Source organism: Cyprinodon tularosa, unplaced genomic scaffold, assembly GCF_016077235.1.
Source record: "Cyprinodon tularosa strain WSP-4 unplaced genomic scaffold, ASM1607723v1 ctg7, whole genome shotgun sequence".
Classification (NCBI taxonomy): Eukaryota; Metazoa; Chordata; class Actinopteri; order Cyprinodontiformes; family Cyprinodontidae; genus Cyprinodon; species Cyprinodon tularosa.
This window is the reverse complement of record NW_024039451.1, coordinates 3,775,328-3,791,590: the sequence shown is the minus strand read 5'-3', so window position 1 is coordinate 3,791,590 and position 16,263 is coordinate 3,775,328. Positions and strand designations below refer to the sequence as shown.

At 37.9% G+C, this 16,263-nt stretch overlaps 1 protein-coding gene across 2 annotated transcripts in view; it reads left to right on the top strand.

The window, feature by feature from the left end:
• Window positions 1–16,263, top strand: part of phf24 (PHD finger protein 24) — a 51,330-nt gene that overhangs the window by 19,886 nt on the left and 15,181 nt on the right. For both annotated transcript variants that reach the window (XM_038268339.1, XM_038268340.1), the window contains exons 2-3: window positions 4,433–4,854; window positions 10,534–10,719. In XM_038268339.1, the coding sequence (XP_038124267.1) occupies window positions 4,435–4,854; window positions 10,534–10,719 (606 nt within the window). In that variant the 5' untranslated portion in view covers window positions 4,433–4,434. The remainder of the gene's footprint in view (window positions 1–4,432; window positions 4,855–10,533; window positions 10,720–16,263) is intronic.

Genomic DNA, 16,263 nt, shown 5'->3' with positions numbered 1-16,263 from the left:
AACATTTGTTCGTAGCTGTTCAGGCATAATCTGGGGAAATGATAAGATATGTGTGCCGAAAATTCAACAACACAGGGCTGAGATGCTTCCATTGCTCATGTTGAAAGGAGGAAAAACATTTCTACTTTAATTTATAAATTTACTTAAAAGAAAATGTGTGGAATATAATTCTATTCAAATTAAATCTAATTGACCTAACAAAATAAAAGTAGGTAGATTGCAAACTCACATTGCGAGTCACTTCTTAGTTACAGTACTGTAGCAAAGAATGACTCCAGTACTGTGGGAGTAAAGAAATTTCCTGTTCTTACGTTGCCCCAGCAGAGAAGCAACCCTCATTTAATCATTAGAGTTATTCTTCTGTTTCCTGTTCTCCTGCTGCTGACATAACAGCTGTGAAAAAGTTCCCTTGTGAAAAAATGAAACGTCTGCTGATTGCATCTTCCAATCTCTTTAAAGATCTGAAACTAACATTCAGCACATTTCTACTCTTGAATGTTGTAAACAGATGTTGTTTTAGGTTAATGTTAATAATATCTTCTTTACTGTGGTAAAATGAAATTTTCTATGGATAATTGGACACATCATGGATGCCTTAACTGTCTCATCCCTTGCTTTCCATTCCATTCCATCCTAACTTGATATTTGCCAACATTACAACCAAAGCTTTACTCTACTTATTTAGGATAATAAGTAATAGACCAGGGGTTTGCAACCTGTGTCTGGATTCACAACAGGCTATTTGGACCTTCCAAGGTGGCTCTCAATAATATTGGCTGAAAATAATACAGACACAGACACTGCTTTTAACATAGATATAATAAATGCTGCAGGTTTATTCACTGAATTACTGCTCTGAATTTCTGTATGAAAAAGATACTAAAGGTATCAACAATGTACGTAGTTATAGTAGTGTTAGTAGGAGTGCACCTACTCCAGTTGTCTACCAATCACCGGTCTTTAAAGCTATAGTGTGTACTAATTAGAAAATAATTAGATAATACATAAGCATTTTGTTTATTATTATCTACAAACTGGAAATCTCTATCTTTATGCTGGCATTGCCCTAGAAATTTCTAATAAATACAGAGGAGCAGGTCTCACATTTTACAGAGGCTGACATCTTTATGCTATAGTAGCAAAGAGCTGAAAAACTAGTGACTGGCCTTTAAGCTCGAATGTCACTACCGCAATTATAGAGTATCATCAACAGTCACTTTACTACATGTAACGCTCAGAGCTGTAAATAAAACATGAATTAGTATTATTTGTAACACACACATGACGTAGATATATGGCAAAAACATCTCTGGATACTTGGTAACTCGTCCTTGGCTCGTGTGGAGGGCATCGGATCTTGCCTCCTTGGCTCCAGTCATGTTGCTAGCACCGCTCCCTCGCCTAACCCTGGCTGCATGCCCACCGTTGCCTCTTTACACCCTTCCTCACCCTCTTCCTTTCCCTCTTCCTTATATATTAACCCCCCTGTCACAGTCAAAACTTGGACTAAACAGGGAATATATATGCTTCCAACCAACACAATCTCACTATATAACTGAATGAATACAATAACTTGGTCTGTTCTATCACTATGCTAGGCAGCTCACTAAAACATGAAGACAATGTGGTATATAACTGGTAAATTTGCTATCTTAGGCCTTAATAAAATCTATATCCTGCACAGACTAATGAAATACGATTTCTGAAGTTATTTATGTAAACATCTGTATTGTTAGAGGGTGAAGCGGTGGGGGGAGGGGTTCATGTCGCTGCAGTCTGCTAGACGATCATTAGTTGTCTGTGAAAATTACTGTAGCTTTAAAAAAGCCTGACATGCTTTCCCGATTTTGACCGAGTTGATGTAAGGTCACAATACACCTTCAATTCTTCAAGCTGATATATTTTGCAATATCTATAGTATAATAAAACGTGTTTAAACTGCACAAAGCAAAACTCTCAAATAGCAACATTGCATACATCCAGATTAAAACATGCAGAGCTTAAAAAATTCTCTGTTTTTAGGTAACTTAAATAGCGTATTAACCTTTAGTCTCTGTTAGTTATCAAGATGTAAGTGCAGAATCACTCAGGCAGATAAACTCCAGTTAAGTTATACGTAGACCTGAATCCATTAAATTTGTCTTTAGAAGCTTTACAAATGTGGAAGTTAGACCTATCAAAGAGGTAGTCAACTCTGTGACATTTTTACATTGCTTCTATTGAGCCAAAAGAGTGGTGGATCAACTCTAGCTCTTAATTTGCCCTGGCCAATTCACACATCATGCACCAGTGGAGGAGATGAAATCTCACACCTGGTTTGAAAGTGTTGCGTTACAGAATTGCTTCCAGATCCGGAGGGAAGAGATGTAAAGCCTTACTGAAAAGGGGGAGGAAATGCATATATCATAAAGCGTGTGTGGCAAGGGCATGAAAAGGCTTTTCATCATGTAAAGCTGTTTGTAAACCTTTCAGTGGTGTATCAACCCTGAGGTGTTTTTTCTGCCGTTTATGTCGGGACCAAGAGAGCATTTAAAAAGTATAATTTCCAATTCAGATTTAGGTACCCAGGACTTTTTTGCCTTTTTGAACATTCTAAAGAGGCTTGGCAAGCCTTACCTTTAACTGTTTCCTAAGGAATAATCACAAGAGGTTAAAGGAATAGTACACCCAAAACATGATTAGCCTTCATTTTCTACTTACCCCCATGCTGAACAACACTCTGGAGTACTTTTTTGATATCTCAAATGCATCTGGAGATCTGGGAGGCTTCTTGCTGTCTGCTGACATTCAAATAATGGAGGTCTATGGTGACCGAGACAGAAAGGTCCATAAAAGTCCACAAAAAACGTGTCAATATTCCTCCATACTGGTCGTCCAATGTATTCCAAGTGTCCTGAGTGGGTAGCATCCAGAATTTACTCGAAACGAAGTCATTTAGAATGTTTTTAGAGCATAAACAGTAGTGTATAGGATTTCCTGAAAGCGCGCACATGCGCGATCACGACGCTACGGGAAGCCGGCAGACCAAACCAGCGCATTCAGCTCGGCAAAGAACTCATGCTCTTCCTCAACACTGAAGTCCTCAGATATTTTTCTTTCGTTGTTTCTTTCTTTGCACAGGTAAACAGCACATTTCTTCTTCTACGCTTGCAGACGCTGAATGCGCACTTTCATCTGGTTTGATCTGCCGGCTTCCGTAGCGTCGTGAGCGCGCGTGTGCGCGCTTTCAGGAAATCCTATACACTACTGTTTATGCTCTAAAAACATTCTAAATGACTTCGTTTCGAGTAAATTCTGGATGCTACCCACTCAGGACACTTGGAATACATTGGACGAGCAGTATGGAGGAATATTGACACGTTTTTTGTGGACTTTTATGGACCTTTCTGTCTCGGCCACCATAGACCTCCATTATTTGAATGTCAGCAGACAGCAAGAAGCCTCCCAGATCTCCAGATGCATTTGAGATATCAAAAAAGTACTCCAGAGTGTTGTTCAGCATGGGGGTGAGTAGAAAATGAAGGCTAATGATGTTTTGGGTGTACTATTCCTTTAAGAGCCAATTCACTAAAAGTTTAATGATTTCTGATAAAGCTTGCAAGCGTTTTATTTATCTCCTTCGATTTGCAATATAAAATTGTTTAAACACATTCCTATTGCCCTACATTAGTTTAAAAGCTAATTTAACCTAATTGTAAGCTTGTCAAGGTACACTTTGTTTCTCAAACATAACATCCATGGCAAGCTGTGATATCATTACATCATTTAATTCAGAATTAATTGAATTTGGTAGATTAAAGAAGACTTCTTTAATAGATTTTAAATTAAATATGTTAGACTTGAATTTGAATCTTTTTTTTTTAGAAATTGTTATATTTTGAAGGGAGTTTGTTGTGGATTTATTCCATATGTGTGCAGAGTTAATGGTTTGATGATGATTTGAGCTCGATTCATACTTTTGTTTGTCCTAACACAAACAGTTCGGTGTGTATTCACAGGACAATATATGACAGTCTGAAGGTTACATGATTTAATAACATACAGTATTTTCCACCCCTACTGGGATGGACAATGAATATAAAGTTATTGCATTGCATACTATTATGATGTCCTTGTACTGACATTGCATATAACGATAGTTACTAGAGTGGTGCGTAGACATACCAGCAAATCGAGAGCCTTGCCTTTTTCGCTTAGCTCTTAAATGAAAAGTGCTTATTTTTTTCCTAAACTTTTATAATTTAGAATTTAGTCTTCAATTTACAGTATCTCCAAACAAACTCTAGCTGTATTTAACTTTCAAACAAAGGCAGATCTTTTCAAGCAACATTGCCAGTACCGAGCCTAAATTTCCAGTAAAAACAAATATGTGATGATCAATGAAATCCTGTGTGTTATAAAAATAAATTTTTCTCTCTTTGTATGTCTATAGCCATGGGCGTGCTTATGTCAAAGAAGCAGCAAGTGGAGAAGGTACAAAAGTGCAGTGCTGTTGTCTCAGCCTTCCAGGCGGGCCTCAAGGATCGTGCAGCAAAGCAGGCAGAGACAGAAGTGGGGGAAGGCGGAGAAGATGCCAAAACTTCAACCACTCCTCAAGAGAAAAACACAGAGGATGAGAAGCCAGAGGAGACAGACAGTAATCCAGATCCATCGACCTCCCAACAGGCCTCAGCTCAAGTGAGAGATGAATGTAAAGTTAACCAGGAGGCTTGGTCAAGGTTACGGGATGGGAAAGGGGTGGAGCCTGAAGACCTTGACAAGAGCCATCAACTCACACCCCCTGCTTTTGTGCGACCAAAAAGGGAAGCTGATGATGACCAGCCTATTGAAGTGGACCTTGAGAACAAAGAGCAGGTACTGTATTCTTTAATATGATTTAAAGGGATTTTTAACATTTGATTTGATAAAAAACGTGTTTAAGTTTTTTTATTACTCAATAATTCACTAAAGGTACTAAACTCAGTTTCTTAATACTGCAAATTTCTTGCAATATATGTTCTTAAGTTTTTTAATTAGGTAATCTTTTGTCAGAATGCTCCCATGGGAGCTGAAGAGTCTTAACCAGTTCTGAAAATTGGTTTATCTGCATAATTGCTGATGTTGGCCTGACAAATTTATATAATAGCTGTAGATCAAGCTCTTTTCAGTGACCATCAGTAAGATGTTTCTACACGCTAAATGAATTCCACCTGTGGACCTTCTTAATCATTTGCATTCAGTTGACACACATGATTAGGAAAGGCCCACACCGTCTGAATAAGATTCTACAGTTTCAAATCTGGGGAAGGATACACACACACATTAAATGCAGCTTTGAAGGTCTCAGTAAGCAAAGGCCTAAATCATTTATAAACTGATGAAGTTTGGAACCAAGTTTCTTTATTGGGATGTTGTTTTATTTAAGGTCTTTTTTTAGCTCTGAATTAAATCGGTTCTTCAATCAAATCATCTGCTTGGCTGCTGGGATGAGCGTTTTCTAGGAAGCTAGCCTGTCCCGGAGCAGCTTTGCCATTCAGAGTACATTACCATGGTGACTGGCCTTGCTAAGAATGAGTCAAGCTTTGTGGTACTGGAAAGTCAGTGTTAAAGCTGAAGTTGTATCGCTAACCCAGTAATCCTGCTTCGTGTTACAGGCATATGGTCTCAGTCTTATCCTTTTCTATGCTTTTTCTTCTTTAAATTAATCAATTATGTTCTATTTAAAATTATTTTGTCACTTTGGTCTGAATTTGTCACACAGCTCTTTTTTTGCCTCTCTTAATACCTGTAACTTGTCTTACTGCAGTGTCTTTAAATTCAAAGCGATGCACTTAACATCCAACCCCACTACAGGTCACCAAATATTCTACTTCATCTAGTGGAGCCATATTTGTAGTTTAATAGCAGAGGTTAAATCTCTGTAGTATTACACCAATCAGATCTGTGTGATATAGCGGCAATGTAAAATCCCAAAGTTTATTAAGAGCATGTGGCAGCCTCTCTGAGGTTCGCAAAAGGCAGCTGAAGGTCTTCATGAGAATACAACTGATCAGATCTGATTGGAAACAAATATTACTCATTAGTAAGAATGCCAGACATTGTGCTTGGAAGAAAACAGACTGCAAAATTCACCAGCAGGCCAATACAATCTCTATAGTGAAGCATGGTAGCAGCATCATGCTATGGGGATGTTTTTAATGTTGTACTAGTTAGGAGGAAAGGATTAATGCAAAAACTCGGGTGACAGTTAAATTTTTTAGCAGCACCACGACCCAAAAATACAACAAAGATCTCAAAAGAACAGCTTTAGAACCACTCTGTAAATTCCCTGGAGTATCTGAGCCAGGGTGCAGACGTGAGACAGACAGACAGTTGGGGATCCAACCCTGGAATGCCAAGGTATCTGTCAAGGTCATGGGAGTCCATTTGCCACCTTCTCCCACTAATCTATGACTAATTCCTACTGAAAGAAAAGTTTCGATTTTATGGTTGCAGTAGCTTCTTACATGGGTTAATATAAGAGAGGAAAACAGGTAAGCACATAAGCTCTGAGCCAGTTTTCAAGTCTGTATGATAAAGAGTAGGTTCTTTTTCCACATTTCCATTCTCCTCAAAATGTGTACTGCAACAATCTACACTCGGTGCATTAAAGAAACCATCCATACATCCCCTCTCATTATGGAATGCACCAGATCTGCTTTTTCTCTTCCCTTGCCTGACATTCTGTCTGGCTGATCTGCTTTGCTATGTCATCCCTCAGTATTTGACTGTTCTGATTTCTACTACAGCTGTAGAGCCAACTCTCTCCTGGAAGGTGTCACTGCTAAACTGAACGTAAGGACAGATGTAGCTACTATGATGAGAGAAAAAAAAAGAGAGAGGAAAAATATAAATATTAGGGTAAGGAGAAGTGGTCATGATATCCTCCAGCACCCTTAGCCCATAGCTGCATAGCTACTGAAATACTTCAACACCTATGCTCTTTATTAAGTAGAACAGATTCAAGCCCAGTCTAATAGCAGGAGTTAAAACTTGAACCCTGTTTCACAGAAAATGAACCTTAAAACTAGAATATATGCTTCTTATTCGTATCCCAGATGGAGGGGAATGAGCTGCCCTTAGGCAAGATGCTAAATGCCTGCTTTGAGGCTCTAACCTACTGGTGCTCTTAACTCCTACACTGCTCCCAGCGGGAGTAATGAAAACTAAGACAAAAAAATAAAGTAAACATGCAGTCTAGGAGTAAAGAACTGTTACAAATCTATGCAAAAAGCCTGATTCTGATGTTATGCTGCTTGATTTTTTAGAGCTTTATACAGTACATAAAAGGTTCATTTTAGATTATATTATTAATTTAACAAGAAACCAAAGATCCTAAAATGCTGAAATGAAAGAAACTAAACAAATTCATCTTTTTTATTTTCATTAGAACTCTTGATGTGGCATTTTAGATATTCTGAAGGCTCTTGTCAGTTATAGAATATATCCAAATCTTTTCCCTACCAATAGAATAGAATAGAAAATCCCTTTATTGTCCCACAATGGGGAAATTCTGGTGTTTATAGCAGCAAATATAGAAAAAAAAAAACATGATTGAGGACTTCTGATTTTGGACTTTATAAAGATTTGCAAAATAATTTTTTTTAATCTTTACATCTTAAAAGCCCTACAAGAGTGAGAAGGTAATAAAGGATAAGCTTGATTTTTTTTTTTTTTTTTTTCTGAAAGCCCATTTCTGTGTCGCAATAGCTGGTATATGTTGTTGATATGTATGAGTGCTCTTCACATTGAGCATGTTGTGGGCGGTTGCTTTGGCTGGCTCTGAGAGGTGACTATTTTCAGGGTTATGCTGACTAACAGGGGAGGGAGTTCACACAGGCAACAACACCTGCGGTTTTTCTGTATAAAAAAAGAGTAAACACCTTGACTTGAGGACTCTGACAGGTGACATCAAAATCGTTACCAAAATGATTCCTATCTTGTAATCCTATGTTGTGATTCCTGTATTTTCTTTTTGATATACTTCACTAGAAGTATATCAAAAAGAAATTAATATGTTAACATTAATATGTTATGAATCATTTTTACTAAAGACTAAGGTTAAATATAATGATCATTTATTTGTAATTTTTATTTGTAATTTTTAAAATTGTTTGAACCTACAGTATATGTTGAAAAGTGACATCAGTATATAAATACTATAGATAATGTTTTTTTTTTTTAGTTTTTATACTAGGTCATTCTACAGAAGGTGTGAACACAATTATTAACAACTGAAAAATATTATAAATTATATGAAAATATTATATATTATATAAATTATATGGTCAAAAAAAACTGAGGAAAAAACTAAGAAAAACAAAGAAAACTGAGGAGCATATGGGTAACTGTAAGCTGATAGAAGCAACACAGTGCAACTTATGACAATTAGGCAGTTAACATAGAAGATTAGACTGAAAATAAATATGCAGAGAAAATTTGAAAATGAAACAGGAGAGTTTTAAAAGATATATCAAACTAGTTTGCCAGTTACAACCCCAGCTCTGTTCGTCTCAGCTGTTGTGTCCTTAGGCAAGACTTCTCCCACAGGCTGATGGTTTAGAGTTCCTAACGCCTGTCTACTGCAGCCTTGCCTCTGTTAGTGTGCCCCAGGGCAGTAGTGGTTACAATGGTGCATGCCACTGTGAATGTATGAGCACATGACTAATTGTAGTGCAAAGCTCTTTTGTGTACCCCTTACTTTAAAACCCCTTACAGTACAGTACGGGCAATTTGTCCTTTAAACTATATGAAAAGAAATATAAAAGTTAATAAAAAAGTAAAAAAATCAAAGCTGATAATAGCAATTATATCTTACAAAGTACTGTAGCATACTGTTTCTTAGTAAAAAGGGCGATGAACTGAGTCGGAGCTTCAGGGGGCAGAGAGGGGGGGAACTACCAGTGTATAATTTTACTCAAATAAAAATTTTAAAATCTCAATCAAATTTTAACTTTAGGTAAAAGTTACTTAGTTACCATTTTTAAGTAGAAAAAAAACTCATTCAGTTAGTGTATGTAAGAGATAAAATTTAAATCTTAAAAAAAAAAAAAAACATTTAACTGATTTAGCAAAAACATTTGTTTAACAGTTTAAATGGCAAATGGTCTTTTCTTGTACAGCATTTTTTTGCTTCACCTTTTTTTTAAGATATTCACTCACCCGTTCATGAACACATTTACGCACTGACAAATTCAAACTTGTGTTTTAGAGTTTAAATATTTTATTCAAAAGGTAAATTAAATACAAAAATTATTCAATACACAATTATCCCCTTTTTTTCCTGACATACTTACAATATGTGCCTTGTTAAGAAACTCAATTCCAAATGATTGATAAACAAACTGATCTGCATGTCTGTAGACCCCTGATTTAGGCTTGCCATCCTCTAGCCCACCCAACAGAAAAAGTGTAGGTCTGCCACCTGCATAGCAAGAAGCGGATTAACCAAAGAAGTAGCAGATTGGCCAATCTGAAGCCACAAAGATCAGCTGCTCATGTGGCAAAATGCGTTGATTAAAAAGCAAGAAAAAAAAAAGCCAGGACTCTATTACTCCAACAAGTCTTTGGCCCACAAAGACTAAAATCGCATATCACTTTGTAAACTACACCCCTGTGGTGAAATACCATAAAGTATGTGTATGCATGCTTTATTTTAAGTACAACAGGGACACTAGTTAGAGTTGAGAGACTGCCTTGCAACAAAGCATAAAGCTAAAACTATAATGGCTATAATGGATTTTGATTAAAGAATATCCATGTGCTCTGCACCCAAGTGCCACTGTTCTGCAACTTTTGCTTGCATACCTGCTTCAACACACCTAAAGCAAATGAGCAGTTGTAATTTTTAACGACCTAGCTTTTGCAAGAGTTGCTAACTCTTGCAAACAAAATCCTAAGAATAAGATTTTTTTTTTTTTTGCATTTTAGAAAATGTATTAACAATTTACTAGTTTTCCCAGATAAGATTCAGAATTGATGTATTTTTTTTTTATCTCCTAAGTGGTTCTTACTTACCTATTTATGTAGTAGGCTGAAGCACACTAGATAAAAAAAGGAATAAAAACCCATAGAAATATGAAGGCATCTTCATCTGGCATCTGTTTTTATGTGTGGAATCCAATATTCATAGTTCCCCCTAGGACAATATGTCTAATAGTACATTTTTCCCCCTGACATCTCTAAAGTGTATCCCATCTCTGCCCTTTTTGTGACCCTCAGCTTTTTAAGTCCCATTTGAGTAAGGCCATTTGGGAGCCTTCTAAAGACTCTTTCCTGCTAGCTATTCAGAACACATCATGCATATAGCAGCTAGTCAAAGAGAATAAAAAAAGCTGCTGATACACCTAAAACACATTCTAGTATTGTTAAACAGAATGGACCTTACAAGTCAGTGGAATATTGATTGAAGTTTTGTTAGTCACATAACTGCTTTGCTTAATGCTGTACAAGCACAGAGAAATAGAATGGGATGGAAACAAAAATCTGATTCAGGATTTCTACTTTCTCTTCTAGCCACCGAGTGACGAGATGTGTGATGTTTGTGAGGTGTGGACGGCGGATGACCTCTACCCCTGCAGGATCTGCACACGGGTGTTCCATGACGGCTGTCTCAGGGAGCTGGGTTATCTTCGTGCAGAGGCCTTGCAGGAGATGAGAGATACAGCCCACACTGTTACTGGCTGGAGCTGCTACTATTGTGTGAGTCAACAAAGCTGTTTACTGCTTTTATACTGGACATCCAGCATTAACCTTCTTTATGGTTATGTGTATTGTAAGTTTTTACTGGTGTTTGAAGTTTCATTTATACGTTTTAATTTAATATAAAGCTTACATATGAGCTTAACATGCAAAATAAAATGCAAGAATACGAGATCACTTGAGCATTTTACTTATTAAACCCACTTGAGAAGTATGTGAAACAAGTTTTGCACTTAGGAAGCACTTGATGTAAGAAAAGAGAACATTGAAGCCTATGTGTTACTTATATGAAATCCATAAAATATGAAATATGAAATCCTTGTCAACAAGATGGATGTGGTTGTGGACCCAAACGCAGAGTAGATAGATGCAGAGATGAGTTTTTGCTGATTTAATCAAAAACAGACAACAGAAACAAAATCCAAGAACCAAATACAAGAAACCAAAAACCAGGAGATGCCAGGGGAAAACACACATAAGGAGCCAAGTGACGACGAGACACCAGCAATGAGAAACTGCACAAGATAAGTATAAACAGGAGACAGAACAAAGACTGGGCTAATCAATAGACGAGGAGCAGATTTGGATGGAAGCAACTAGATGACAGGTGAAAGGAGACTGACACAAGGGGGAAAACAGAGAGCAACACAAAAAACACAACACTGCTTAAATGTAGCTAGAAAATAATAACAATGACACAAAATGGAAAAGAAACCCATGAGCAAGAAATCAGAATGACACAGATAACTAAAAATTCAAAAATATACTCTTAAAGACACTGCATGAAAAGTGGGATTTTCGTCAATATGCGGCACTGTAGATTGTCGTGGAACTTCAGGTTAGCGGCAGTTTACGACAATTTGCAGGCTTCGCCGAAAACTCCCGTAAATTGTCAGAAATGGACGTGGACTCTCTTAGGCAGTGTTCCCCCCATGCCTCCCCCCCATGGAATTCTAGGGGAGGCTTTAACATGTAAATGAACATGCTGTGAGCTATACAAATGCAAACCAGGGTTGCAGGGGGGGTTTTACCCCAAGTGACATCTTTCTGGGTAAGAAAATCTCTGATACAAAGAGATCAGGCTTAGTATAGCCTCTTACATTTTAGCTTGAATTGATTTATTTAATTAAAGTATAGAGACCAAAACAGATCTTTAGCTGACAGAGCAATACATTTAGAGCAGTAATTATAAAAAAAAAATTGCATTTAAGATAAAAAATAAAATGTTGTCTGTCAATATGCTCAATTCACAATTACTTAAGTGGAAAAGTTTCAAGAAATGAGTCTGAGATGATTCACTTTATAACATGGCGCATTATCCTGTTGGAAGTAGCCATCAGAAGATTGGTACACTGTGGTCATCAGTGATGGGACTAACGGCGTTGAAACTAACGGCGTTACTAACGCCGTTACCTTTTTTTAGTAACGAGTAATCTAACTAATTACTTTGACTGTAACTATAACGCAGTTACCATTGCAGGCACCCCGTTACTGCGCGTTACTCAGGTCGCACAATGAGCCTTTTTTCATGATAGGACTCGTGCGCAGCTGCGTGAAGCTGACACCCCACCCACGTCAAAAAACTCTGCAAATACACTGAATGGTTAGTGCAACGTTAGTGCAGATTTGTGCAGAAAAAAAATATTGTTTGTGCTACTTTTGTTTAAGAGATATTAAAGATTATTTTTTAGGTCATCCAGAGGTGCGCGCCTTGTCATGAGAGAGGGGAGGATGAGATTCCGTCTGTCAGTTGAATAGGTGGGTGTTTCTGCTGGTGGGTGTTAACGTACAGCACACACAGAGAGATGGAGAGTTATTATGACTCCAGCAGCAAAACAGCGTTTTCCACATGGAAATACCGGTGTTACGTCGAGCTGCGTTTCCCCATCACATAACGGTTTCCTCTGCATCTCCACACAGCGCAGGCGGCAAGAGTCACCGCGCAAGCGGCAGGAAACGCGCATGCTCGCTAAAGGCGTGCAACAGTCGCCCTGTGCTCGCGCCACAGGAGAACTATGGAGAGCGTGAACGATCAAATGAACCTGACAACAGCCAGAAATGATGCATATATGGAGAAAGGGAGAAATCTGGATGGATGGATGGATGGATGGATGGATGGATGGATGGATGGATGGATGGATGGATGGATGGATGGATGGATGGATGGATGGATGGATGGATGGATGGATGGATGGATGGATGGATGGATGGATGCTCTGCCTTCTCAACCTACTGTATTTTTTTATTTTAAACATTATTTGATGGCCTTTGTGGCAGGGATGGAGATCCATATTTTATGTCACAAACAGAGTATACATCTAGATAGATAGATGATAGATAGATAGATAGATAGATAGATAGATAGATAGATAGATAGATAGATAGATAGATAGATAGATAGATAGATAGATAGATAGATAGATAGATAGATAGATAGATAGATAGATAGATAGATAGATAGATAGATAGATAGATAGATAGATAGATAGATAGATGTTGCAGTCTCTATAACAACCCAAACACACAGGATTTCAGAATTAGACATCCCCAGTTATTAATTTCATATACTCACCGGATCTGAATGTCCTGTTATAAAACTTCACATCGCGTTCCCCCCTGATGTCATTTACGTTGAGTTGCAATAAATGCTAAACTGTCTGCAGGTTCTTGTCTTGTCGTCCGCTCTATTCAGCTGGCTTTGGAAACACACGGCGAGAAGGTGGGGGCCGGCTGGTGAGGGTTACGGGGGGCGAGAAACGCAAAAGTAACGCAATAGTTACTTTTACTAGTAACTAGTTACTTTTATTGTGGAGTAACTCAGTTAGTAACTCAGTTACTTTTTGGGAGAAGTAACTAGTAACTATAACTAATTACTTTTTCAAAGTAACGTGCCCAACACTGGTGGTCATAAGGTCCGGCCAGGTCAAGATCCGCAATTGCAATCGCACCAAACAGGAAAAAGAACATCGATAAATTCCGGTTCGTCAAATTAAAATATAGCAGCAACAGATCGGTGACTAGAAATTATAGCACAATTCTTATATATATATATATATATATATATATATATATATATATATATAAAAAAAAAACTAACACCGTTTATTTAAATGATTGGATCCAAACTATTGGTTATTCACCAACGAGGAAGCAGATTTCTCATCTCCATCAAAATATTTATTTTATACCGAGGGACTTAAACTTTAATCAAATCCATTCAAAAGAAACTTCTTATTACAGGAATGAAAAGAGATGCTGAGTTTGGAAGTAGTGAACAAGTTCATTAAAAAAAAAAGCAGTTTTGAATTATCCTTATCTCCGTTACAAAAATCTACAAAAATATATATATATATATATTTGGGCAGAAACTGAACATATGCTGGATGATGGTGGGATTTTTTAATATGTCATATTAAATTAAGCGCTCACAGGGTTCATACAGGAATGAGTGACTCTAATTTAATGCTATTTTAATGCTATTTGAAATTATTTTAATGCCATCAACAAGAACCATGTACACAAGTTATTAGTGTACATGAAATATGAAGGAGCTGTAAGCAGAGTTCCATGACTCCTGTATGTATGTAAACACACACACACACATATATACGTATATATATATCCTCTAGCTTTTTCTCCGCCTGGAGCGATATAATATATCTGACGAAATTGTTTTTATAAGCCTTTTTTATTAAAGAATTATAGATACTTCGATAAACATATTTAAATAATTTTAGTGCCAATTAAGGTCTTGATAAAAAAAAAAAAAAAAGAATGATTTTTTAATTATTTTTATTGATCCGCGGACACCCTGGTTCATCTCGCGCATGCTCTGTATGATCTCCAAGAAACTCAGAGCGGCGGGGTCTGGATCCACAGTGGAGGATGTATGCTTTGCTTTGTGCAGGCGGTCTGGAGCGGAGTATGTGGGATTTCGGGGTAAAACTCCTCTTGGACGCGATGGCGACTCTGCATCGAACAAGACGAACTCAAAGAAGAGATGCAAGCGGTAAATATATGTTTGATTACTGCCTGCTAAGCTAAAAGCGGCCTAGCCTGAGCTACGGCTAATAGCGGCCTAGCCTGAAGCTACGGCTAATAACGGCTAATAGTAGCCTTGCAAGAACAAGCTTTATTAAAGTGTATTTTTTGTGATTCACAGGAAGCAGTACGCCGTCTTAACAACTCGGAGACTAATTGCAGGCGCTATGAACCGGAGCAAGGGTAAGATTTAAAGAATATGCTTTCATTCTGCGGTAAAAGGCAATGGATACCGATAGATACCGATCATAGCTCTACATTTTGTTTTCACAGACCTCCTATTTGCTCGATGTTAATAAAGACGACATTGTGTGTAAGTGACTTGTTTTAATTTTTTCTCCTTCCTTGTTACTGTGACTTGCGTTTGATTTTTTATTTATACCACTCTCATTTAATTGTTTTCCAGCTGCCTGTAAGACGTATTTTCAGACGGTACGCAGGAGCTTCAGATATATGCAGCCAGCCAACACGCTGCGTGCGGAGGCAATCTGCTCGGAGTCGGGCCAGAAGAAAGAGGGTAAGACTTTATTTGGTGACTATTTTTCAGGTGCATTAATAGATGTGTTGTGTCCATACGCAGTGCGCTGATTCATTGTTTTTTTTTTTCAGCTGCTGAAAGCGAGGCAGGGTGTGCTAGCAGATGAGGAAGTGGAACTCTGGAAGTCCGCCTTCCTCGGCGGTGTCTCTGGATGGATTTTACGGTCGCCGCCATTTCGTAGGCCGGATCTCACTGAACTCTGTGTTAAGCTGCAGTCCCGGTTAGAAGCGATGCTGAAGTACAGGGCCACGCACAGTAGGCGTCTGCACATCGGACCTGCCTCGGAGGGAATGCTGCCAGTTACCTCCAACCCCGAGGAAGCAAACGGACCGTTCACGGACTTTTAATTTTTAGAAACGCATGTGTTTGGATACGCGTTGTATATAGTTGTGTGTGTTTTAATAAAGCTCTTTCTTTGCATAAACAGCTTCCTGCAAATGTTCATTTCCTGTATAAATTCATTCATGTCCGTGATGGTAGCATAATAATTGTGTAGTAGTGTAGGATAACATAAATCCACACGATATGAATGAATAAATATATGAATGAATAAATATATGAATGAATAAATAAATACATATATATGAATAAATATATATATATGTAAATATATATATATATGCCAACCAATCACGAGCGACTTTACTTGTTTAAAAAGAAGTGGTTCCGTCCAATACTCAGTAAGAAAATTAAAGCCTGGCGTGGCCACGTGTGGTTTTGCTGCCAATCACGAGCGATTTCATTTGTTTGAGAATAGTGGTTTCAGCCAATACTGAGAAGGTTATTCAAGCCAGACTTGGCCAGCCGCGCGGGTTTACTGCATTCATATGCTAAGTAGGGCCATTAGTACAGCTGATCGCTCTCCACATACGTCATGGTACGTTTCCGACAATTTGTGGCACGACAAACGCGGACAAGCACGGGTTGCAAATTGTCGGAAACTGACGAAAATCAGGCAGATCTGC